Genomic DNA, 24725 nt, shown 5'->3' with positions numbered 1-24725 from the left:
ACGCAGATCACGCAGACCCCTCTCGAATGGGGCCTCATTTTGCGGAGGGAACCTGCTCTGAAGCGCAACTGCGGCGCACCTACAGTGTAGCACACAGTTTTGCTGCTGCGAGGCTCCACTCGCACCCCTCCCCCCCTCAACCGCACTAGCACCCCCAACTCTGACTGACTTCCTGCTTCTCTGGTTGTTTTATTGCACAACAAAATCATGTCAAACATATTATGTAAATAACCCAATTTGTGTTCTGTGAAACTGAAAAGGATATTACATTGTTTTTGTTACTTTCGTTGCAGTTGTATGTCTTAAATGTAATTTAGGTTAACTTCCGGTTTTATTTAGATGCTTTTATTTTGAAGGCGAGTTTACGCTGTTTACAGGAAGTTGTTGATGCTATGGAAGCAACATGACAGAGAAAACTTAATATCTTTTACATATAAAGACGGAGAAAGTAAAGAACAAAGTCTGAAAATATCAGTGACAATTTTTATTATATACAATCTCAAGTTTCCAAAATGTAAAGTCCCATAGTACTTTAACGTAATTTGTTTTTGTTACTTTCGTTGCAGTTGTATATCTTAAATGTAATGTAAATGTTGCCTTCGTGTGTGGTTCGGGCGCCATCGTGTGGCCTTCTGTAGGCATCGTACTTGCTTCGGCTGTTGCTTCGACTGTTGCTTGGCCGTTGACCAAGTTCGGGGCCATCTTCGTGCGAAATTCACAATTCCATATTCGTGTGTCCATCTGGTGTCAATTTCGGGACAGTGTGACGCAGGCTTTACAAAAGTATATTTGTTAAAGGGCCCCTTGTGAAACAAATTGGTCGTTTCATGTTGTTTTCCCACTTAAACTCCATTCCTCGCATATTTTAACTATTGCTAATCAAACTGAAAACAATGAGCAGTGCACTGAAGGAAGTCTTTGCCCTGATATCTGCTAGCTACATGGAACCCCAAAAAGATTACCCCTCACCCTGAGAGGATATTGTCGCCAGACCAATAGCCAATGGGTTACGAGATACTGTATTTGATCTATAGTAGTTATAGAAAGCATCAGAGAACATGCAGAGATACTTAAATGAGCTCATTGTGTGTATCCTTTATTTTCAGCTGTGCAAAGTCACCATAGTGGACCATCACTCAGCCACAGAGTCCTTCATGAAGCACATGGAGAATGAGTACCGGGTGCGAGGTGGCTGCCCCGGAGACTGGGTGTGGATTGTGCCTCCCATGTCAGGAAGTATCACACCGGTGTTCCACCAAGAAATGATCAACTATCGCCTCACCCCTTCCTTTGAGTACCAGGTGAGGCCATAAAACGGAGATAAGAATACCTGCTTTGACATTAGCTTCCACAGCCGTAACGCAACTCATGGGGTGCTGTGTTTTATTGGCAGATGGTACTACCACAAGTACAGCACTTATGTTAACAAACTGCTTGGTTGAAAAGCTATATTAAGGAAGTCATAAAGGTAAATGTTGGGAATCATTAGTAAAAGTAGACCAAACACAATAAAGGAAAGTTTGTACAGCAAGTTGCACCTCTTGAATACACTGAATGTCACAGAAGATGTCTCAGTATCTGGTAATGGATTCTAGCCCTAAAGAGTGTGTTTGTGTTTTGGGGGGTTTTCACTTTCCTGTAGTATGTTATATAGATTTGTTTGCATGTAGATGGACTCACAAATTTAATGTCAGACATTTCTCCCTGCTTGAAACACCTCAAATGTAGTCCTTTGTTTACTTCCGCAACATAGTGACCTCACTAGGTAACACTCACGCTACTATTGGCTAGTGCTTCAACACATTGTAAGTGATAAGCTTAGGAGCGGGACATCTCTAAGTGGTTCTACAATCACAACACAGCCGGCCGGCTAACCAATCAGAGCCGACTGGGTTTTGGTTTTAGACAGATGGTGAAAATAGATGCTGCAGCACAGGCAGTATGAGAGAAGTAAAGACCTTTTTTGAACATCAAAGCATGTGAACAAAATAAAAATATGAACCTGAAAATCTGCATAATAGGGCCCCTTTAAACAAACTTGAATTTCTTGTTCCAAATGCAAAAAGCTCGATCCCTGGAATACCTATGTGTGGAAGGGAGCCAATGGGACGCCAACAAAGAAAAGAACCATTGGATTCAAGAAGCTTGCCAAGTGAGTATGCAGTCACCCAGAAAGATTTGAAAAAAACAAGGTTTAGTGTTTGTTAAATGTATGACTTGTTTTTCTTCCTTTGTTCTCCCTGCATTTTCAAAGTCAAGGTTAAATTGCATCATTAAATGCCAAAGATAATTTAGTGTAGGATGTGTCTAATCTAATGCCAAACTAGTAATCACTTTACTGACAAAAGTGAGACACATTGGAAGGAAACTGGTGTGATCAGCGGTGCAATTTATTCAATCAACCCCTCAGGGAGTAATCAAAGCTTTGTCAGTGTTTTGTCTGAGCAGGCATGCATGTTCACGCCCATGTTCTGCTTTTAATGTTTTTCCTCAAGGATATGACAAGCTATGTAATCATTATTGTCATCCATCCCCCTTGACACATTTGTTTTCCCGCTTCTAACTGTACCACACTAGTCTCAAAACCAAATTATCTATCAGCAAACTGTGCCCCTAAATCAATGGTTTTTGTTTTTCTAAATGTCTTACCCTTTGATTTTCTGTGCTTTTTCAATTTTAACCATCTCTTTCTTTGCCTTTGCAGGGCTGTGAAGTTTTCAGCTAAGCTCATGGGCCAAGCCATGGCCAAGAGGGTGAAAGCCACCATACTGTTTGCAACGGAGACGGGCAAATCGCAAGATTATGCCAAAACTCTGTGTGAAATCTTCAAGCACGCATTCGACGCAAAGGTACCCTTGCTCCTACCTTGCATCATGTTATCCGAAAGTTGGTCAGGAACATATACTGTCATTGTGCATACGTTTCATTTAAAAAAGAGGAATTCAAAGACATCGTTCCTACACCCCCCGCTTCCATCCCCTCTACCCCCTCTGTGGCTGACGAAGCCAGGCAGATGCCAGCTGAGTACAGACAACGAGAGCATACAAGAATAAAGTGTATCTTTTGTCACATTTTCTTCTTCTCTCATGCAGTAAAGTGCCGCGGGTTGGAGGGAACATTTAACCACCGATGCGTTGAGCGGTGCAGTAGTTTAAGACAAGATCCCGAAGCACCCCTGGCTGTGCAAATCTATTAGAAAAAAAATGCTAAACACGCTGCTCTCAATCATACACTGCATGCTTTTCCTTCAGGTCATGTCTAATTTTCCCTTCCTGTTTTCCCAGTGTGATCAATCGTACAAGAAGAGATTCGTGTGTGTGGATGTGTGTGTCACTAAGAGTGGGTGTCTGTAGATAGATCGCAGGGCAGATTTGAGTGCCCGGGGGAAATCTTCGTTGTCGTGGGGCTAAAGCCTGTTTCCTCTTCATGCCTTTGGTTGTGTGTGTTTTTGTGTGTGTGTGAAGTACAAGTGAGTCCTGTGGCAGACTAACACATTCATGTTGAGCGGTATGCATGCATCATGGATGCTCGTTGTGTGGCAGCAGCATATTATCATCTCGTTAGAGGCGAGGACGGAGTGTTCATTACAACCTCTTGTTGTTCGCCAACGACTGCGTGTTCAGCCTTATTTTACACGCTCTGGTCATCTGTCTTTAGAAATGTGTGTCTGGAGAGCAAGCTTAAAAAGGCGAGGGTTGATTTTCCCAGTTCTTTTTGATTTAGGCTTAGTCCTGTGTCAAATGTCTTTGTGAGTTTAAAAAAAATCATAATTAGCCAGCCTTATTTGTTATTTATGTAGTTTAGTTCCACTGAAAGTTAGTCAAAGAAAAAAGTTGATTTTGTTCTATTTTACTCATAAATGCTTTTGACAATTAAGTCTATGTTTTCAGTCAATGTAGTTTAGCCAAAGCAAATATTGTTGTCATTTTGGTCAAATATATGTAGCATAAAATGTTTGTGCTCATTATTGTTGGGTCATTAGCACCCAACCAGCCTGTAATGAGAGCCAATCTGCAACGCCCAACATGGAAAAACACTGGAAATGTAATTAAATAAAATAGCACAATGATCAGGACAGAGGAGGACTGAGATATATGTGTGTGTGTGTGTGTGTGTGTGTGTGTGTGTGTGTGTGTGTGTGTGTGTGTGTGTGTGTGTGTGTGTGTGTGTGTGTGTGTGTGTGTGTGTGTGTGTGTGTGTGTGTGTGTGTGGACTTCATCATCTTGCCCTAGGATGATAAGGGAGTTTAGATAAATATATTGTCACATTTTTCCTTCAATAGTAGTCTTCAATTCACACTGAAGACTACACCCTGTACGTGGAGGCTAATATTTCATTTGCATGATGCCCTGTTTTGTTATCCGCAGGTCATGTCAATGGATGAATACGATGTGGTGGACCTGGAGCACGAGACGCTGGTGTTAGCGGTGACCAGCACATTCGGCAATGGTGATCCACCAGAGAATGGAGAGGTATTTATATATTCAGAACTCTGACTATTCAACACTTGGCAGATGCATGGATTACTAACAGTCCTTCTTTGGCTACTGAAGAAATTTGGAGCTGCCTTAATGGAGATGCGCCACCCAACATCCAACACAGAAGATAGAAAGTGAGTTTGTATTGCATTGTGGATTTTTCTCCTTTTTCCTTGAGTTATGTGTCCATGCTTTTAATCTCTCCGCTTTTGCCTCCCATCCAGGAGCTACAAGGTCCGTTTCAACAGCGTGTCCTCCTACTCTGACACTCGCAAGTCCTCCAGTGACGAGCCAGAACCCAGGATTAACTTTGAGAGCACCGGACCACTCGCAAATGTCAGGTAAACAAAAATTAGCCATACAATAAGACTTTAACAACTTGTCAAACAAAAGCCATCCCACACTGAAAAACAACTGAAGCGTTGACTTAAATACATGTATTATGTCAACAAATTACACATACACTAATTGTATTAGGTTATTTGAGAGCAATAATATTATATTGCTTTCATCTAATCTAATACAATTATGTATAACTTGTTGAAGGCCATGTTTATTTTTTTTTCACTGCATTTACAGTTTATAATTTCAAGGTCTTTTCTGTATGTCTTATCAATTGAGCATTTCGTTTGTCATTTGTATGTGTTTTGCATGTTAAACTTATTTTCTGGATTTCAAATCTAATTGCAGTGGACAGATTCCTGACATTTTGAATATGAAAGAAACAAAAACATGTCTCTCTACGTTGAAGTAAGTTGTGAAGCTGTGGTTTGAATCTCCTGCCCTCTGAAAACTCAGCTCATTCACATTTCTACCTAATCAAAAGCTCTAAGACTACTAATTCGAGGGATTCAGACATGGCTTTGTTGGCGGTGATTCGCCAACGTTGGTTTGTGTTTGGATTTTTTTAACGCTATCTGCCTCTCACACTTGTTCTCTCTCTTCCTTCTTGTGTATGTGTTTGTGTGTGTCTCTGTTTAGGTTCTCAGTGTTTGGCCTTGGCTCCAGGGCCTACCCACACTTCTGCGCCTTTGCCCACGCTGTGGACACACTGTTTGAAGAGCTGGGGGGGGAGCGCATCCTACGTATGGGAGAGGGAGATGAGCTGTGTGGCCAGGAGGAGTCATTCAGAACCTGGGCCAAGAAGGTTTTTAAGGTCTGTTTCATGGTTTAAAACCCTTTGGGCTTGGTTAAATTAATATTGATTCTTGATTCCAAGGGATTTCCGATTCAGTTATCTTAGTGATGTTAATTTCAGCATTTAATCCATTATAATAATAATAAAGGGGTTTTGGCAAAATATGGCATGATGAAGTGTAAAGTGTGAACAAGATTTTAGAGTTCTCATATTTGTCAGTTATATTATTCATTGTAATAACATTAACACACAAAGGTAAACCGAGGACAAAAGGTGACATTTTAATCATGCCAACTTTTCACAAATAGAACTATGACAATTACTATTCCAAACTACCATTTTCACCACAAAATAAAAAAATGCTGCCTTTCACATAAATACAATTGGTGTGCTTAGGCTTGCTGGCTTTTTTTTTCCAGCATAACAACACTGCAAAATTTGTGTATGTTCCTTCATGTCAAAAAATTATGTTGACACAACTTTGACTCAGTGTGTAGGGTTATGGGCAGTCAGTCAGTAAAAGAAGCATGCTTATTTTATTGAAAACTAAATATGAACATTAATCTACTTTTGGAATTGTGAATTGGTTCTAGAAGATAAGACTCTAGATTCTTACATGTTGTTCAAATGGGAACAACATGCACATCATTTTTTACTTTAATTCATGACACATTACTACCTGTGCTACCACAACAAAGAAAACTACATCAGAAGGCACCCTCATCCCTTTTACCCCAACAGTGGTGTTTAGAACAACCCCAACAGTGGCCACACACTGACCTTGAGTTGGTGGGGGCAGTCCTAATTTGAATGCAGAGATAATTTTCCAAAAATTGTTATTCCTTTGAGGGCACACTTTGAAAAATGTTCCCTTTCTTTCCTTTTGCCCGGTTGTTATATGTCAAGGCTGCCTGTGACGTGTTTTGTGTTGGCGATGACGTGAACATCGAGAAGGCCAACGACTCCTTGATCAGTAACGACCGCAGCTGGAAGAAGAGCAAGTTCCGCATGACGTACACTGCCGAGGCCCCGGCCCTCACAGAAGGTACATAATAATTCAGTGGGAGCTAAGTGACAAATATTGATGGCGTTTACTGTATGTATCTACTTAGTTACAATTTTAGTTTAGTTACTAGTTTGAGTTACTTTGGCCAAGGTTACAGGAATGTATTTGTTACTTTATTTATACAATCAAACTTTGATTTGATTTCTTCATTTTTGTTGGAATTTCTTTTTTGTAGCATAATTTTGTTTCTATAAATTATTTACAATTGTATTAAATTATTGAAAAGAATAATTATGATCAATTCTTCTTTTGGAGGGGGGTCACAAAGGGCTCTAAGCTCAAGGTTACAGGGGCACTGGCTCCTGTTGGGCCCCCCTTAGAACCGCCCATGGAACAGTAAAAATATAATTGTGTTTTTGTCTACCAACAGCATTGCACAGTGTTCACAAGAAGATGGTGTACGGTGCAAAGATGCTAGAATCTCAAAATTTGCAAAGTTCTAAATCCAAGTAAGTATGTTTTTTAAAACAGGACAATAATAAGTCACATGTTAACGGTTTTGTAAGCTTGTAAAAATATATTCTTATTTGATGTAATACACTCTTGTTTCCAACTCCTTCATTTGGTTTAATGTGCTGCACAAACTAAATGGAACAGACTGAAAATGGTGCGTCGTAGTTCCCCAAATATTGTATCTCTTTTGCAGTCGCTCCACCATATTTGTGCGGCTCCACACTAACAACCACGACAAGCTGAGCTACCAGCCCGGCGACCATCTGGGCATCTTCCCTGGCAACCACGAGGACCTGGTGACAGCACTCATAGATAAACTGGAAGACGCTCCGCCTGTCAATCAAATTGTGAAAGTGGAGTTCCTGGATGAGAGGAACACTGCCCTAGGTGGGTGATGCTATCAGCAACGTCATGGTACTTGACGGACACGGCAGGCGTGAAAACTGGAGGGTAGCAGTTGGAATCTGGGCAGGATGTCATAATCTGAACATGAATAAGAAACGGACTCTCTTGAATCAACAGACGAGATGAAGTCAGACACAGTTGTGGTGACACCGTGTGACATAAGTGTGATTTAAAATGTGGCTGTGAAGCAAGGTGTTTTTCAAACACATCACATGAGCTTAAACAAACGTTACCTTAAGACACAAAGCCATCCTGTGCCGTGGCATTTATAAGCAGCATATAAGAACTTTACTAATAAATAAATAAAATAATAAATTAAAATAATTCTTCATATGAAGCTAATTTAATAAAGTTTCAATAGGTATTGAAATCCTGAAAACACAGTATCACATAGTCTTGACTATATATAATATGTAGTACGTGATATGTAATTGCCTATGAACAACTAAGCATTTAATACCATTGTGTGCCCTTTTGGTGCTGGGCAGAAATATGGGTTTATTTGTGATTTTTCAGTGAATTTTCAGGCCAGAAAAAAAATATATTCAAAGGTAGAAGCTTAAACTCTGCATGGAATTAAGGGGAATTCACAGTTGGGTGTTTTTCGGTGAATCTTCTGTGGGTTCCACACCACTAGCTCATCAGTTACACATTAATGCACTGAGGATGAAAAATGAAATGAAGAATCTTTTTTTCCTTACTACAGGTGTTATCAGTAACTGGACCAATGAAACTCGGATCCCTCCCTGCACCATCTACCAGGCCTTCCAGTACTTCCTGGACATCACCACCCCACCTAGCCCTGTGCTGCTGCAGCAGTTTGCTGCTCTGGCAACCAATGACAAACACAAAAAGAAACTAGAGGTCCTCAGCAAGGTAAATTCAGCGTAACTGAGCTAAATGTTGGATTTGAAATGTATGTGCGTAGGCTATATCCAAAATTAGGCTGTCTTTTCTTGCATGCCAAATGTATGCAGATATTTATGCTAAAGCACATTTTGAAGCACAGTTCTAGAAAGACTTGACATGTGTTTAAGGCACAACAATAACCAACGCATTTCTCATGTTTGCCATCAGAATACGGGACATGTTTTTTTTGTGTCTGAATGTCTATTTGTTGCACTTTGCTCCGACAGAAATATGTACAGCAGGAGTGGGCTGGCGCCAAATTATAGCCGTTGTTCGTTCTAACTCAGAGCCATTCCCCCATGCAGTGCCTCCCACAATTCACTCTCCATTTCTGTCAATGTGTGGAGAAGGCTGGCTGAGGCCAAGCAGTGACTCATATGCTCATACATCGAATCATTGTCACCAAAGCAAGAGGAATTCAGAAACAGTACTGTAGAATCAGCACTGCAGATAATTTTAATTTGTATATGCCCTAATTTCAAGCTCATTTCCGGACTAAAGCATGGATCTCTGACACTCCTAGTCTTTTTAATCATATCAAGCATTCGAGAACATTCAAGCTGTTAAGTTTGTTTTGTTATTGGGTTCTTTTTATGTATTTTCAAAAGCACGAAAGAGGGAATTGCCTTTAAAAATGATTGCATATTCATAAGCAACCTCAAAACAGTTCATGAAAAAACCCCATCTGTGCATCAAGGTTGAAAAAACACAGGCCCAAGAGTATTTTTTTGTTAAACCTTTGCTAATTGTTCACACCGCGCTTTTAACAGTGCTTCGTCTTCTTCAAGGGCACTGTCGCTCATTAGCACTTTGAAAACAAAGCAAAAGTTGGGGATATATCAAAGTTTTTAAGCCTTGTGGCAGTGCTCTAAATAAATCCCACCCAAATGTAAGTGATGACACACTAAAACAGTTGGGCAGTGAATGGTGAATGGCTCCGCTTGTGGCTGCCTCCTGCTCTCGAGTCAGACGTTTTCCAAAAGAGGAAACCACCCCCTATTTTCTTTCTGTAATTATGGCAGCTACTCAGGTTTCTTAATTAGGACAACAACAATTCAAAAACTAACTTAGACAGAAATGTAATCTGATACATATCCATCTGAACTTATCCATTGCTGCAATGAAACTAAGTACGTTAACCATGAACAATCTTACTTTCAGTAATTCTATGTTATGCTACATTATACTTCCCCACTGCTTCATTTCAGAGGCAAATATCTAACTTTGTACTCCTCTGCTGTATCTTGTAACTAAAATCGGCTCCACATTGACAAACTCCAACATTTAAAAGGCTCTTACATATATGTATTAGGTAAAAAACAGGATAGTATCATGATATTTTACCATTATATAAAGAGATGTTCTGCATTAAGACTACTTAACTGTATTTAGTACTATATACTTTATGTTCATATACCTGATAATAATTATGTCGTTCAATCATGTTACATTTAGGACTGTTACTTGTAATGAAGTATTTTAAGAATATATAATTCATACTTTTACTTTAGTAAAGGATCTAAGTACTTCTTCAACCTCTGTACTCATCCCACCTTGTCTTTTTCTCATCACCCCCCAGGGCTTGCAGGAGTACGAGGAGTGGAAGTGGTTCAATGATCCGACGCTGGTGGAGGTGCTGGAGGAGTTCCCCTCCATTCAGATGCCCTCCACTCTGCTGCTCACCCAGCTGCCCCTGCTGCAGCCTCGCTACTACTCCATCAGCTCCTCTCCAGACCTGCACCCAGAGGAGATCCACCTCACCGTGGCTGTGGTCTCTTACCGTGCTCGGGGTAAGGACCCACTTGGCTCTCTGAGCATTAGTTGCTGTGTCTCCAAGGATTTTAAGACTGTGTGGGTTGTATCCGTTGGTATTTTCTGCTGCTCTCTTTGAGGATGAACTTTAATGCTCCCATTAGGCTTTTGAAGGTCTGGAATTGGTCTCTTTCTTTCTTGGAATTTTGTGTTGCCACTTGACATTTCAACTAGATCAACCATGATTGTGGTTTAAACTGTATTTAGCAGTAAGCATGGTTCCCTTACATTAGGTCCTTAAAATAAGGAACGTTTGTGAATTTGGTTGGGATAATCTGTACCACTTTACAATAAGACTACTTCATAACTACTTAGGTTATGAATTAGGTTGTAAACACTTTATTAATCATTAAGAACCATTTATAAACCAGTTCTAACATAGTTTTCATACATCAACACAGGCTCACTATTTAGCAAGATGACTAAGCCTTATATTGGCTACTTAGCGAGAATCAACTCAGTGAGCAACAGATACCAAGGATGCTAGCTGATGAAGAAGACAAAGTAAGCTAAGTTGCCGATATAAGACTTAGCAGTACAGATAAATGAGGGCTCACTATTTGGCAAGCAACCGGTCACAGTTGCCCTGTTTATCTCATGTCTTATGAAAGCTTATTAATGATTTATAAAGTGTTCACAACCTAATTAATAAATGAATTACAAACTATTTGTAAACCCTTTATAAGGGTAGTCTTATTGTAAAGTGGTACCGGATAATCATGCCATTAAAGTATTTGAAAATGGATATGAATAGATATTGTTTCATAAAAAAATCACCATTGATGCTTTCAAAGATATTAACACAATGAGAGTTCTGTTAAAAAATCATAAGCATTGTAGAAGTAATGACGGAATGGGTGAAGGCAAATAATAGAAGAGCTAGGAAAATCTGGTGAGTTCAGTAAATGACATCACCTTACTGCAATGCAGCCTTTAAAACCAGGCAAAGAGGTTTGCCATATTACCATTGTACAATATGCAAAATCTAACGCACTATCTATCATATCACAATATCAATATATCAACAGATTGCCCAGCCAAATAATAGAATGTGTCTCCTGCAGTTGCGTCATTGTTTCGCAACCAACCCTGATTAAATCATTTCACATAAAATAGCAATAAGAGCCTATCCTGTGTATATCTTTTCCTTTATTTCAGTTTGAGCCAAGGATAAAAGGCACTGTGCTGTGGCTCTTTCAAGGTTGCTGAAGAGACTCGGAGAGTCAAATGACTCAGCCTCTTTGGGAACCCTCCGATGGCTCAAAGAAAATTGATTGGAAGTTATCATGGAAAGCCGGTCTGCTTCAAAGGGCAACCAGACCACAACTGTAATTACAAGAAACGTAGATTTAGAAACGCCTCGGGAAGAGCCTATATCTACAAACATATTCTAGTTACAGACACAAACACAAATATGAGGAAACACTGCAGGTATATCAGTCTGTCTGACACTATATTAAAATGACTATGGCTATTCAAGTTTCGTGTATACTGTAGCATGAATATCACAAGGCTCTTATATTACAAACATTACCAGATGCTAACCCTGCTATTTTCTTTCATATGTGTAATTTGTACCTGTGGAAACAATATAACTATGATTTGTAAAGGTAACCTTTAAATACATGTCATTTACCTTGAGGGGGAAAGCAGCCCTGCCTTGGAAAACGTGTTGGGGCCACTCTTCTTCTGTTGGTTTTTGCTCTTAAAGAGAGTGGGAGGTGGAGAGAAAATGGTAAAGTGCCTGCTTGGTAATAATCATCCATTTCAGATGGAGTGGGACCTATTCACCATGGAGTGTGTTCCTCGTGGCTCAACAGCATAGAGAAGGGGGAGATGGTGCCATGCTTTGTCAGAGGGTAAATATCATAAAATAGTTTTTTTTCCCCAAACATTTTTTTAATGTCAGCTGAGTCAGTATTGTTTGTTAAAAGAAAAAGTTGACATTTTGAGGGGAAAAAGCTAATCTTCTTTCTCAGAAAAGATGTCTGCATGCTAAATGTGAACTACCACCAGCAGCTAGCTTACTTAGCTGAGCACAAAGACTGAAAACAGGAAAACAGCTAGCTCATTCTAAAGTAACAAACTCTACAAACAAGCACCTCTAAAGCTCACTAATTAACATGTTTGATCTGAACATATTTATCGACAATAAAACAACCAAGCTGTTTCCCAGTCAGAGCCAGTAACTTCCTGGAGTCTCCACTGGTAGCAAACCAAGAAATAAAACCATATAAATCCATGTAAAACAGCCACTTATCATTATAGACTAGACAAACAAAACATAATGTGGGCTTTGTAGGTTTTTTGTTATTGTTGGACAAACCCAGGGTAGCTGCTTCCAGTCTTTCTACTAAACTAAGTAAGCCAGCTGCTGCAGTTTCATATTCAGCTGGCAGACACAAGAGATCATGTTCTTTTGTCAGACAATCCAGAAACAGAATACACTTTTTCCCCAATGTCAAAAGTTTAGTCATCACTTTTATTACATATTTGCTTCATTTTTTTGTCTAATGCATTACTTTAGTGCACCATCATTCCGACTTCCCAAAGACAACCAAGCACCTTGTATCCTGGTGGGCCCGGGAACAGGTATCGCCCCTTTCAGAAGCTTCTGGCAACAAAGACTATTTGACCTTGAACACAACGGTAGGTTGTTTTTCTCCTTCCTTATTTATTGTTATCTTTGAGAGAAGGCGTTGCTTTGGATTGTCCCTGCTGAACATGAACTAGCTGAAGGAATGTATTGATTGATGGCTTATTATAAGAATATCAAGGATAAATGCTATCATGTGCACCTCGCATATATATATCGTATTATGGAAGTCGTATCAAATCCATATCAGAGATCAAGATAATACACAAAACAGCAGATTGTTTCTTCTTAATCACCATTCAGAGCAGCAAAGTAACTCTGATTGTCATATTTTTTAGGAATGGAGTCGTGCCCCATGACCCTGGTGTTCGGTTGTCGGCAGTCTGAGATGGACCACATCTACAACGAGGAGACCATCCAGGCCAAGAACAAACAAGCGTTCAAGGAACTCTACACCGCCTATTCAAGAGAGCCCGGCAAACCAAAGGTACAAGCACTAAACATTCCATAGCTGTGGATGAGTCAGCAAAATGTTGGGTTGCTGTGTGGGTTTAAAATAAAGTTAGAGTAGAGGAAAGGCTGTGCTTGTATTCAGGAGATAGTTCACTCCGATTCACATAATGTATCTCAATTTGGCAATTTTCTACAGTTGATCCCAAGGTAAAGTTATTATCTCTGCAGAGGAGGTTATGCTTTTGATTAATTAGCAGGATTATGAAGATTGGATAAAGGAAGAACACATTAATTGTAAAGCTGTTCCAAATCATGTGGTGGATACACTAGTAATGTTTAAATGCTGTTAACATTGTGAGATTTGTGCTGCTTTTATTTAATGTTGGAATAAGTGGACAAAATATGTTCTTTGGGAAATGCCTCACTGTGGAAATGGAAATGCCCAAGGAGCACTTGACTGCACAATCAACCTTGGCTTTGGTCTGGACTCTCTAATTGACTTTATATTTAGCATTTAGTTTTTATCCATCTTCTAGGTCCTCCTTATATAGAAAGTTACTTTTCCAAGGTATCCAACAGGCTTTGAGCTTGCAGTTTGCTACTTTATTTATCTTGATTAAGTTTCTGTCATTGTACAGTACTTCTGACTTTTCACATCGTTTGCTTCCCTTACTTGTCTCACACTTGACTTCCTAATTCACACCCATCATTCCCCATTGTCTCTCTGTCAGAAATACGTACAGGATGTACTGCGGGAGCAGCTGTCAGAGACGGTGTACCAGTGCCTGAGGGAGGAGGGAGGACACATCTACGTGTGTGGGGATGTTACAATGGCTGGGGATGTTCTCAAGACCATCCAGCAAATCATCAGGCAGCAAGGCAAAATGACCCTGGAGGATGCTGGCTTCTTCATCAGCAAGCTGCGGGTAAGAAAAAATAGCGGTCACCGTGCAACATTATCACAATGATGTTCACCATTATAGGGTTGGAATATTGGTACTGGTTGTGTCAAAGGTTTGAATCCTAGATGAGCTGTGAAAAAAGTGAATGTGAACAGGCGAGGTTTTACAACTTAGCTTCTTCACATGAATGTAACTGAGTGCTAGCGTGGAGCAGTTGAAAAACAGAAGGCGTGTTGAGTCAGGATAACTTGTGAAAATGAAGGTTAAAAACACCCCCACTGGCTCATATTCATGTGTGAACTCAAGGGTAACAGGCTATAAATAGAAAAAATGACACGTTTCAACAAGCCTACAATTAACACACTTACATGTGTAGAATACAAATTGACTGAAGAGGCGTTTTGACTGTTCAGTGAATCTGTCTATTATAACAACTGCAGGCATGTAAACACAGTCCGTAACTCTGTCTTTCTATATTGTAAGAGTGGATAAAGATATCTTTAAAATCTCTAAACTTTAAATAAAAAGTACAATTTACTTATACATTTTAAATTCTATGTATGATATTAAGACCCCCAAAGCGAACTAAGAACTATTCTGAAACCATAATATATCTTAATTGCATGCTCTTATTGTAGAAGTCTCCTTTTGCTGTGTTTAAGATTTGATTATATATGGTATTCTTTTCTTTCTTTAAAATCAGTCCTGTCATTTACTGTGTAACAATATCCATTTCATATTCGTGTTCTCTTTACTTTCACCTTCCCACCGTATCCAGGATGAGAACCGCTACCATGAAGACATCTTTGGAGTCACCCTGCGGACCTATGAGGTCACCAACAGGCTTCGCTCAGAGTCCATAGCCTTCATTGAGGAGAGCAAAAAGGACTCAGATGAGTAAGTGTGTTATTCCATTTTCCCTAGGGTAATTCAAAAGTTTATCCTAAAGCCAATATGTATGTCCTTAGTACATTTCAAGGCAATAATCTTAGTGGATAAAGACGTATCTTGCCTGTAACATTTTGGCTTTTGTATGACACGAAAGGCATCCATAGTAATGGTATAGTAACTTTCCCAGTAGATTGTGTCATATCCTATCTACAAATGGATAGTTGGGGTCAAGGGGTCACCAGAAACAAAAGGATTCATCCGTTATGAGTCATAAAAATAAGCATAATTTCTTATAAACTATCTTCCTCAGTTATTGACCAAGGGCCTAGCCTTTTGCTAATTTGGTTATTCAAACCTGCTGACTCAGGCATGAATCATTTTATTTTTTTCCTTTGTACATTCATGTCGCCCTTTGCTTCATCATTCATCTTTTGGATTCGTTGTGGAATTTAGGACACGTGGTAATGTCTTTAACCTTGAAACCAGGATTACTCACTCAACTCATCTGCAACACAGCTGAACAGCTTGGGATGCTTAAGATCTATGATGTGTTTTAGTAATCATCTTATTTATTTTTTATTTACCAGACACCATTTTTTAACCACTCAGATATGCCAACTGGGTAACTCATATTATAAGAGAGAAAATGTTTTTTTTGGCACAGCCCATTTAGATTTATCTCATTGATTGACAGTTTTTCCTCTGAAAGACATTTGTATGACTCCAATCTCCAACCTGTAGTTGTTGGCGGCCCCGATGTGTTATCACTCCTCGTTTCAGATGCAAACAGAGTGGGTAACCATAGAAACCCATGGAGAGGGGCCTTTAAACTAACAGGATTAGAGTGAAAGCGAGTGGGTCTGTTCCATTTCGGTTTTTGTTTCCGTCGTCATTTGTGCACATTGAAGATTAGACACTTCATATACTCTTGCCATGAGAGCAAAACAAGGGCCCTACATATCCACTATGGCTCATTAAGCCCCAACATAATTCATCACAGACGATGGCTCCTGTGTGGATTGTCACTTGAATTTCACATTTGGCCATCAAAGTCCCGGTTCGTTGGATGAGTAATGACTGTAACATCTCTATTTCCATGTCTCTGCTCTCTCTGTCCATCTTTCTGTCTCCCCTTCTGTCTCCTCTCTCAGGGTTTTCTGCGTGTAGGTCCGTGAAGTGGCGGCTTTCTGTCAACAACCAATCTGGAGGACACAGCAACACTGGTTAAAAAATACTGTGCCAATTTTTGTACTGTAAAAAAAAAGAAACAGGTTTCTTTCTTTTTTTATACCACTTTAATGTTTTTGTTGGGCTCTGCGATTTTGTCTGTAGCAAGTTGGAAATGTTCTGTTCTCTGAAAATCTGTTTTGCTTGTTGATGATACTTCCAAAAATTATTAATTGATCATTTTGATTCATAATGTGTGCACCTAGTGTAATGACCTGCCTCATTGTGAATGCATGACCAAGAAGAGAATATACTCAAGAAATATAATATACTCTGTGTTATTGTTACAGTTAAAAGGCTTTTATTGGGGTTTCCTATTTTACGAGTTAAGTATGGCATTGATAACAAACTCACAGATGTTTCAGAAATACGAATGAAAGGGACATTCAGGAAGGATTCAGGGCTGGTCAAATCTATTGGAGATGGGGTTTTATTTTCAATTAGTTTAATGAAAAAGTCAAATGGAATATATGATTCAAAGATGTACAGGCATGAAGATAGAAACAACTGAAAGACAGATATTGTGCAAGCTCATTTGGCATGCTAACAGGCTGCCCTGATTATGAAAACAGCGATTTTGTAACAGCCTAAACTACCATATTATATAGCTATTTACTGGCACTCATTCAAAGCGCATCAGCATCTGTGCTAGCTCTCTTTTTATTGGCCTATCCATTCTCCCAACATCATTATGGTACTCTGTCTCCCAGCTGGTGCTTGTCCCACCAACAGCAGCTGCATAGGAATTTGGAGGTCAACCAAGAAGCAACAAGGTTTAACCTGATTCATATTTAAAGAAATCTAATCAATTAATTTTCAGATTTTAACTATCTAATCATTGATGTGTTTGCCCCAATCCAATATTATCCTAATCATATATCAATCATATAATCATGCTGGATGCAACATTGTTTTGACATTTCTTGATTCGCATATTATTGTTCAATGATCGAATCATTAGTTTATAAGTTAAAGGTGTTATTTTGGGTATACATTGATCTCTATTTCCAGGAGTAAGATGAGAATATTGATACCACTACTTTTTGCTATGGTTAATGAGAAGCTACATTCAACAGCCCGTTTGAGGCATTCAGACAGACAAAGCAAGGATGTCTTTGATTCAGGAGTGTTCTTTCATGTCTAAATGCAGCATTAGCTTAGCATAAACACTGGAACCCTAGGGAAATGCAACAATATCTCCCTACCAGTGCCCTAAAGGTGAACTTGTTCCTCCCCGTCACGCTGCGTTATCATATGGGGACATTACGTATGTGGTTAAACTCCATTATGCTAAACTAAGACCTGCGTCCTCATTTGTTGACATGTTCTTCCTGCCATCTGTGGTAGCAGAAGCATATTACACAAATCAGAGTTAAAACAACATGGCAGTCATCTCGACACACCAATCCTACAGCCAATTCTGAAAAAATGGTCGTATGATTTGTTATAGTTTGGCTTCCAACAAAAGTGTGTTTCAAATAGTTAGCCTTAAAAATGTTTATTTAGTTAAGTTTGGATAGCAAAGCTAACCATTTCCAAGTTTTCCAGTCTTTATTCTAAGCTATGCTAAGGCTCCTGGCTGTAGCGTCATATTTACCATAGCACAACATCAATCTTTTCATCTTACTCTGTGAAACGTTTCCTTTTAAAAATGACATGTAACAAAACATTTTAAGCTATTGAGTTTTGAAATGTGCATTTATCCACATCATAACCCCCTATTCCTCTTGCCTTACATTAACTATCTGCCGAGTTACAGCATAGTCATTCTCTTTTGTCCCTCTGCATGATTGTGCACAACCCTAGGCTTACACGCCACCCTTTCACTGTGACCTCACAAACCTGCTCAGTAGCATCCGCATATATGTGCGCGTATGTGCCATAACAATTCAGAAGTGTGCATCTCTATACGAGTGGGTTTCAAACATGCATGTGCTCAGGTGTATGTTTTACATGACGATTCTGCTTGTTTCTTACCTTGTCAAACAGTCACATTTAAAATAAGCATGAATTTGTTGCTCTGTGAGTCACACAAGCCTGCAAATCTTACAGATGGTGTTTTGGTGACAGGAAACTGCCCACATGGCTTTTTAAGTTTTGATCTCAGCAGTTCAGTACTATTGTTATAAGTTCCAGTGATGCTTTTCATTCAGGGACAAAAGGCAATCCCACTGCCGCTGTGGTCATGTTCTGCTTTCCAATGCATCAGGGTTGTAAATTGAATATATTGGTGGAGGGGCCACATTGTTTATTGACCACCCACTCTGCAGTAACTTGTGGCTTTTCTTGTCCGCTTCTGAGTCTTGTCTGTTCCCTTTATTTGTCTTTGATTCAAATTTTAAAGGTAACTGTTAGCATGATAAACAGATTTCAATGTGATTTTCAAACGTCCCTCACAGCTTTTCGTTTTCTAAATAGTCTTTTATTCACTGCCTGGATAAAGAGGGGGATACCCCACGCCCCCACTGTTGTTCAATCTGTATAATTTTGTTTTCAACACATTTAGTTTCATTGGAATGGGAGCCGTGAAGAAAACGTCTGTGATGTAAAATGTGCAGCAAGACAAACAATTGATACACATAGCTTCTATATATAGCTTCTATAGATATATATTCAAAGTATAAAATACAAAGAGTACTACTTCAATCTTTTCTAAGAATGTATTTTGATTATGTAAAGGAGCACTTTGATTCTGCTTGATTTAAAAAAAGAACAAAAAAAAGCCTATTCTGCGGTTTAGGGATAAAACGGCAGCATTAACTAAATGCATGGCGATCTTCTCTCTCCTGGTTATATTTTAAAAGCTCTGTCTATTTACCAGCACTGTGTCAGTCAGTGAGACTGTATTGTGATGGGGGAGGGGGTTTCTTTTTCTGTGTTTGCATATTGCTGCTGCTATAAACAACTCTGATCCAATCAGCCTCTGCTATAATGACCTTTGTTGTGTAATTGATTGAGGATATTCCATTTTAATGCATCCACTGCAAAGACTTTACATTTACTTTCAAATAAAGAGAAATATTTACAGAATATGTCAACACATGTGTTTTGTCTGTGATTCTTGTTTATATAAGAGAGAAGCGGGACTGAAAAGGTTTATTCCTGCAGTATAACTTGTTTAACTTTGAAGCGTTTTAGATGAAAGTCAGATTTAGATGTTGTTACAGAGTCGATAAAAACAAGCCATTTGCTTCCACTGTTCTTCCTGCCTCTTTAAGTGCTGGTAGTCATGGCTTAGAGAGTCTAAACTCAGAGCACAAATACCTCTCATCGCCATGGAAATGTGTCAACATAACAAGAGGTCCAAACTTTACAATAAAGGACTCTGATTGGTGACTGGCTACCGGGAAGAGAAGCATTGGCCTTGCTCATTAGCCCAAAGAGAGAAGACCCTCCTTTTGAAGAAGATGATACATACCTGCTAGTCAAATGCAGTGCAGTAATTTTAATATTGATAACAAAAAAGCTAAATATAGTTTATTCAGTATTAAAATCCCCATTACTCAGTGTTGAAGAAGTCATGGTTCCTGGGGAGAAGTTGGCCACAGAGAAAATGCAACCTTCTTTGCTGGAAGCCGATGATTTGGAAAGTGAGATGCTGCAACTGGGAGAGGTAGGATCATTGAAGTGTGAACAACCAGGTAGGCAAGTGGAGACTTGTACAAGTGTTCAGGTAGATGTTCTGTATTGCAGAGATTGATTAGTACATAAGAGAAGGACTTGGTGAGAATTCAAAGCATGTCCTTGATCTGCAAGAGTGTATCAAGCTTGAAAATTAAGGTCTAGACCATAACACCTTCTATAGACACGGCATAATACCTTCTATAGACACAGCTGAGGTCTTTCTATGCCTATAGGGCAAGGCTAAAAAATACAGACGAGAGACCTGCTATTTTTCTTATAATAGATCGTTCTTTTGACCCGTGTACTTGCATGAATTATTTAACAGGGGGGACTCGGAGTGTCACCCTGAAAGTCCGACTTAATTACACTTTTATGCAATCTAATCAGAGGCCTGCATGCTCTATTGTAAGTGTCAGAAAAACATCATGCAGGCAGCTTATTTTTCCATAATTTTTCAATGTTGAATGTCCACACATAGGGCCTCAGAAAGAACGTATGAGAATGATCACCCAAGTCTGAAGGTTTTCTTGGCTTTATTTATGATTTGTTTTAGCTCTTATTTTGCTTCAGCCACTCTGGTCTCATCAATTTCTGTGAAAAAGCTTCACCAGAACAAAGGCAAAGTTAGCAGCTACCTTGTGATTAACCTGTTAAGCCCCAAGGTCCCCCCGGCGGGTACTTTTTTTTTCTTTCTTTCACGACACTGTGCCTCAGGGGATCTTAATATTTAAGAACCTATTAATGTGTTATACCAGATTAACGGGAATCATCTCAGCTAACTGACGATACAAACCATTTTTACCAAAACAAAACACAAGTCTCATAAGAAGCATCTAAATTATCCCTGAGCGAAAAATGCTAACCTATTGCTGCACCGATAATCACTCCTAGCTCCCTTATTACTCATCCTAGGTGCACATCCAACACATCGTTTATGATCGCAAGGAGACACAGAATCTAACGGTGCCCACCTCAACACTGAAAGATACAAAATTGCTACGTTATCAACAAAAACGTACATCAAAACAAGTGGTGCTAGGTAGCCCACAACGCTAACATGGTTTACCTTCATCTTTGTCTGGTCTAAACTGGTCTTCAATGGCATTAAAATGATAACAACGATGCTGTAGTTAATCCATAGGTTAATATCCAATGTGGCTGTGTCCCCTTTGAAATGTTCTGATAAACCATAAGCAATAAAACAGCTTTTCCGTTGCTTGATATCAGAGCAGGGAAATTTCTCCCCACTGCTGCAAGCTAGCGCAGAGACGCCACCTTTTTTTTTTTACGTGAGTGTGTGCGTGACGATTTTCCTTGGATTCTATTGGCTCTAACGGTCAGAAAGAGATGTCACATGTCAACATCGAACAAGGGGGGCCAGAGATATGGAAAATCCACCCAAATGGCCCCAGAAGAGGTTTGTTTTGCTAAATCTGTCTAAAAAGGACAAATATCACTTGTTTTGCATCAATCTTGATACAGGGTACTTAGTATATGTTGTACTTTGGATTACTAAAGCTTTTAGTCTACTAACCCATCATCCAAGGTTAGTTTTCACTATAAGTACAAAATATCTTTTGGACGGACACTATAATTTACAGTTTTTTACCATGTTCAATCTGAATTTTCTTTAAAATAAAAAACATCTATATTGATTCTGACTTTTCTACATCCAACTCACAGGTTTATCATTACTTTGAGAAAAAAGATTATTAATTTAACCCTTTTACAAGGGAAGATATGGTCATTTGTTCTGGGAATGTCATTTTCGAGCCTGAAACCTGAAAAACAGTCTTGGGGCCTAAGAGGGAGAAGGGGACTTAATTGAGCAGTTTGTACTTATTTGCCACCACGAGTGACAGAATTTCTAGTAAGCTAGCTAACAGCGGTAATCGTCCCTTTCGGTGAGGCACAGCAGGGTGCGAGACAAAAATGCAAATGTTCACTGTACAACATGCATTGTACTAAGGGAAGTATCCACATTTAGAATCAGCTAAACTAGAGTGGGAATGGCGGACTTACTATGAAAGCCATTATACATGAGACAGTCACAAAGTAAAAAAATAAAATAGCTATTGCAGGAAAAACACATTTTGAAAAGATACTGTCAGACAGCTGCTTGTAGGGTTTCCAATGTCAGCACAACGCCAGCTGTGGTCTGCAGCAGTGGTGAGCAGTCTGAGATTACATTTGTTTTACATTTGTTAAAATATGCTGTCGCAGCCTGGAATGTGATCATCACACTGACACTCAGAAGACGAGCCAGGAGGTCATATTACATGTTTCTGAGGTAATTCATGTTTGAATAGGGATCATTTAAAATGAGATTACAACGTGTAAACAATAAAAAAATGAATCAGTCCCAATGCAACTTGAAATCTTAAATAAATAAATCAGATTTCCAAATACAAAAACATTTATAATGTGAAGACTCCCTGTCCGCCAGCGTTAAATGATTGTGTAAATGATTTATTTATTGACAGGATGCAGTTAAAGTTGAATTCTAATAAATCAAGCTACAGCCTTTTCTAATACAAACCTTAATGCTAGTGAAATGCATTTCCCTGGAGCACACTGAGGTTTGATTTCATGACACTGTTTGTCTTTCTCTGGACAGAAGCCAGCCTGAACAAATATTGCTGCAGAAAAATAATGAAGACAGATTCTTGACAATTATTCCACTAACACCTCCTGAATGTCAAGTGACTCTCGAGTCCTGAACCAAAAGGTCTTCATCAAACCCTAAAGCCTGATGCTTCTGACAGGCGCTCCACCCAAGTCTAAACATCTTCCTCGTGCCTGGTCTGTTCTGGGCCTCCACCCACAGCCCCCACCAAAACACCTTCCGTCTCTGGATAACCATCAGCTTTCTTTAAATGTCCCATGTCATGGCCATTTCTACTGATCATATTTCCATTGTTGAGGTCTACTAGAATAGATTTATATTGTGCAATTTTCCAAACTCAAATTGGTTTCTCATACAGCATCTCTGTATAGTATGTGTATTCACTCTCTGCCCTAAACGGCTTGTTGGAGCTCCTGCCCCCCCTTTCCCTATGAGCCCAGTGTGCTCTGATTGGTCAGCTCGCCCACTCTGTTCTGACGAGTCCACTACCGTTACAGCGGAACATCAGTGATTATGTGTTACAATGGCGTTAGCAACCAGAAAATGACACCAGTAATGACAAACAGATGAGAATGCTGCGTGGGGTCTGGGTGCCGTGTTGGCGGGACGTTGCGGGGCTCGCTGCTCCGCTCTTTGAGGATCGAGGAGCAGACAGTGTGAGCTGGATTACTGGTGTCGTTTCCTGGTTGCTGCGTGGGGTCTGCAAGACAGCGAGACACCGCGGAGCACACACATACACTCACAGCCAGGCTGTTCGCCACACACTCACAGCCTGAGAAAAGATAAGGCTGAGTGAGTGTGTGTGTGAGGAGCTCCACGGATTGGTCCATTTGGACCTCGGCATGGTTATGTCACTGTACCCAGGAAGAAAACAATGGAAAAAGAAAAATCTCCAACGAGGCGTTCTGGGCCAGCATAGACAGGTCTTTTCTGTGTTAGAGTTTTACTCGCTACCCGTATACTTAAACAGTAATAAAAACGTAGTACAACCTTAGCGTCGCATAAGCGAGCATACTATAACTATTACAACTTAGGTTAGCATAGGTTGTCCCCCACCTTAGTGGTGTAGGGATTGAAATGGGTGTGTGAGCTGATGGGTCTCATAAGGGAGTAATGAACAAAATATCTTCCCCTCTAACAGGCCAGTGGGGTCCCGCCGTACTAAAACACACACAAACACGAGTCGAGGCCGACACACACCACAACCGACACACACACATACACCAGACACGCACACACACACACACACACACACACACACACACAACCGCGAAAAAAAAAAAAAAAAACACACACACCACAACACACACACACACACACCACCACACACACACACAACACAGCACACACACACACACACAAGCGCACAACACACACAGGCCTTGGTGGCCCGTAAACAGAAGTCTTAATGTACTTGTCATTAAATGTGTTTAGACCAAGAGTATCCAATATACACAAAGGTTCACTTTTTTTTTAGTCAAATTAGAGTCTTACATCACGATATCAGGACGGCCTTCACGGTGGGCCTTGCTTGTGTGATAGTATTTGTTTACGGGTTGGTGGTGTGCGGCGTGCCGTGCGGTGTGGTGTGGGTTGTGTGTGGTGTCGCCCTCGACCGTGGTTTTGTGTGTGTTTAGTAGACTGTAATATGCTAAATTGTTATTTTGTTATTATCACCGAACTTAACTCATTCGTTTACAAAAATACTTGGGTGTCGAAGGCCCAGAAAGGTTCTGGGTTGCCTGTTTTTGCAGACCCAACCGCCGTGCTTTTGTGTGGATGTTACTTTTATGTAACGAAAAAATTTTGAGAAAGTACCAACCACTTGTGCTTAGTTATCTACATTTTACTAACACTGAGATATTGTGTTTTACGGGCACTCTGAACCCAACGTAAGAGGATGACGGGTAAAGACGAGTGAGAACGGACGTGTAATAGAGGGGATACAGGGGGGGAGGAGAATCAAAGAGTAGAGTGGACAGGTAGAGTGGACTTTGTCTATTGGAGGGAGAGGACACTCCTGGTTTTGTTTGTTTTGAACTTCCAGGGTACAGTACGAAAAGGCCAATAATTGGGCAGGGGAACACACAAATCTTCCAAAAAGACGTAACATTTGCTCAAACGTCTCAGTGGTTAGGAAGGTTT

General features: G+C 39.9%; 1 protein-coding gene and 1 long non-coding RNA gene across 4 annotated transcripts in view; both read left to right on the top strand.

Moving 5' to 3' along the window:
- The window catches only part of nos1 (nitric oxide synthase 1 (neuronal)), a 41612-nt gene extending 25283 nt beyond the window's left edge, over positions 1-16329 (top strand). The window contains exons 12-30 of one of the 3 annotated variants that reach the window (XM_010796984.1): positions 1107-1301; positions 2067-2152; positions 2705-2849; positions 4368-4472; positions 4554-4612; positions 4703-4819; positions 5169-5228; positions 5460-5634; positions 6523-6661; positions 7053-7131; positions 7329-7522; positions 8247-8416; positions 10029-10239; positions 12033-12120; positions 12789-12910; positions 13196-13344; positions 14042-14236; positions 14991-15109; positions 16255-16329. In XM_010796984.1, coding sequence (XP_010795286.1) covers positions 1107-1301; positions 2067-2152; positions 2705-2849; positions 4368-4472; positions 4554-4612; positions 4703-4819; positions 5169-5228; positions 5460-5634; positions 6523-6661; positions 7053-7131; positions 7329-7522; positions 8247-8416; positions 10029-10239; positions 12033-12120; positions 12789-12910; positions 13196-13344; positions 14042-14236; positions 14991-15109; positions 16255-16270 — 2424 coding nt within the window. In that variant the 3' untranslated portion in view covers positions 16271-16329. Of the gene's footprint in view, positions 1-1106; positions 1302-2066; positions 2153-2704; positions 2850-4367; positions 4473-4553; positions 4613-4702; positions 4820-5168; positions 5229-5459; positions 5635-6522; positions 6662-7052; positions 7132-7328; positions 7523-8246; positions 8417-10028; positions 10240-12032; positions 12121-12788; positions 12911-13195; positions 13345-14041; positions 14237-14990; positions 15114-16254 lie in introns of those variants that run through there. The other 2 variants (XM_010796985.1, XM_010796986.1) reach the window with 2 other exon arrangements.
- A 3359-nt stretch (positions 16330-19688) lies between these two features.
- LOC104967505 (uncharacterized) overlaps positions 19689-24725 on the top strand; it is an 8289-nt gene continuing 3252 nt past the window's right edge. Inside the window, exon 1 of the long non-coding RNA XR_800738.1 lies at positions 19689-19943. This is a non-coding gene — a long non-coding RNA (uncharacterized lncRNA). The remainder of the gene's footprint in view (positions 19944-24725) is intronic.

The sequence above is a fragment of the Notothenia coriiceps genome, unplaced genomic scaffold, assembly GCF_000735185.1.
Source record: "Notothenia coriiceps isolate Sejong01 unplaced genomic scaffold, NC01 NC01_scaffold00037432, whole genome shotgun sequence".
NCBI classification, from domain to species: domain Eukaryota; kingdom Metazoa; phylum Chordata; class Actinopteri; order Perciformes; family Nototheniidae; genus Notothenia; species Notothenia coriiceps.
This window is presented reverse-complemented; position numbering and strand designations above follow the sequence as displayed.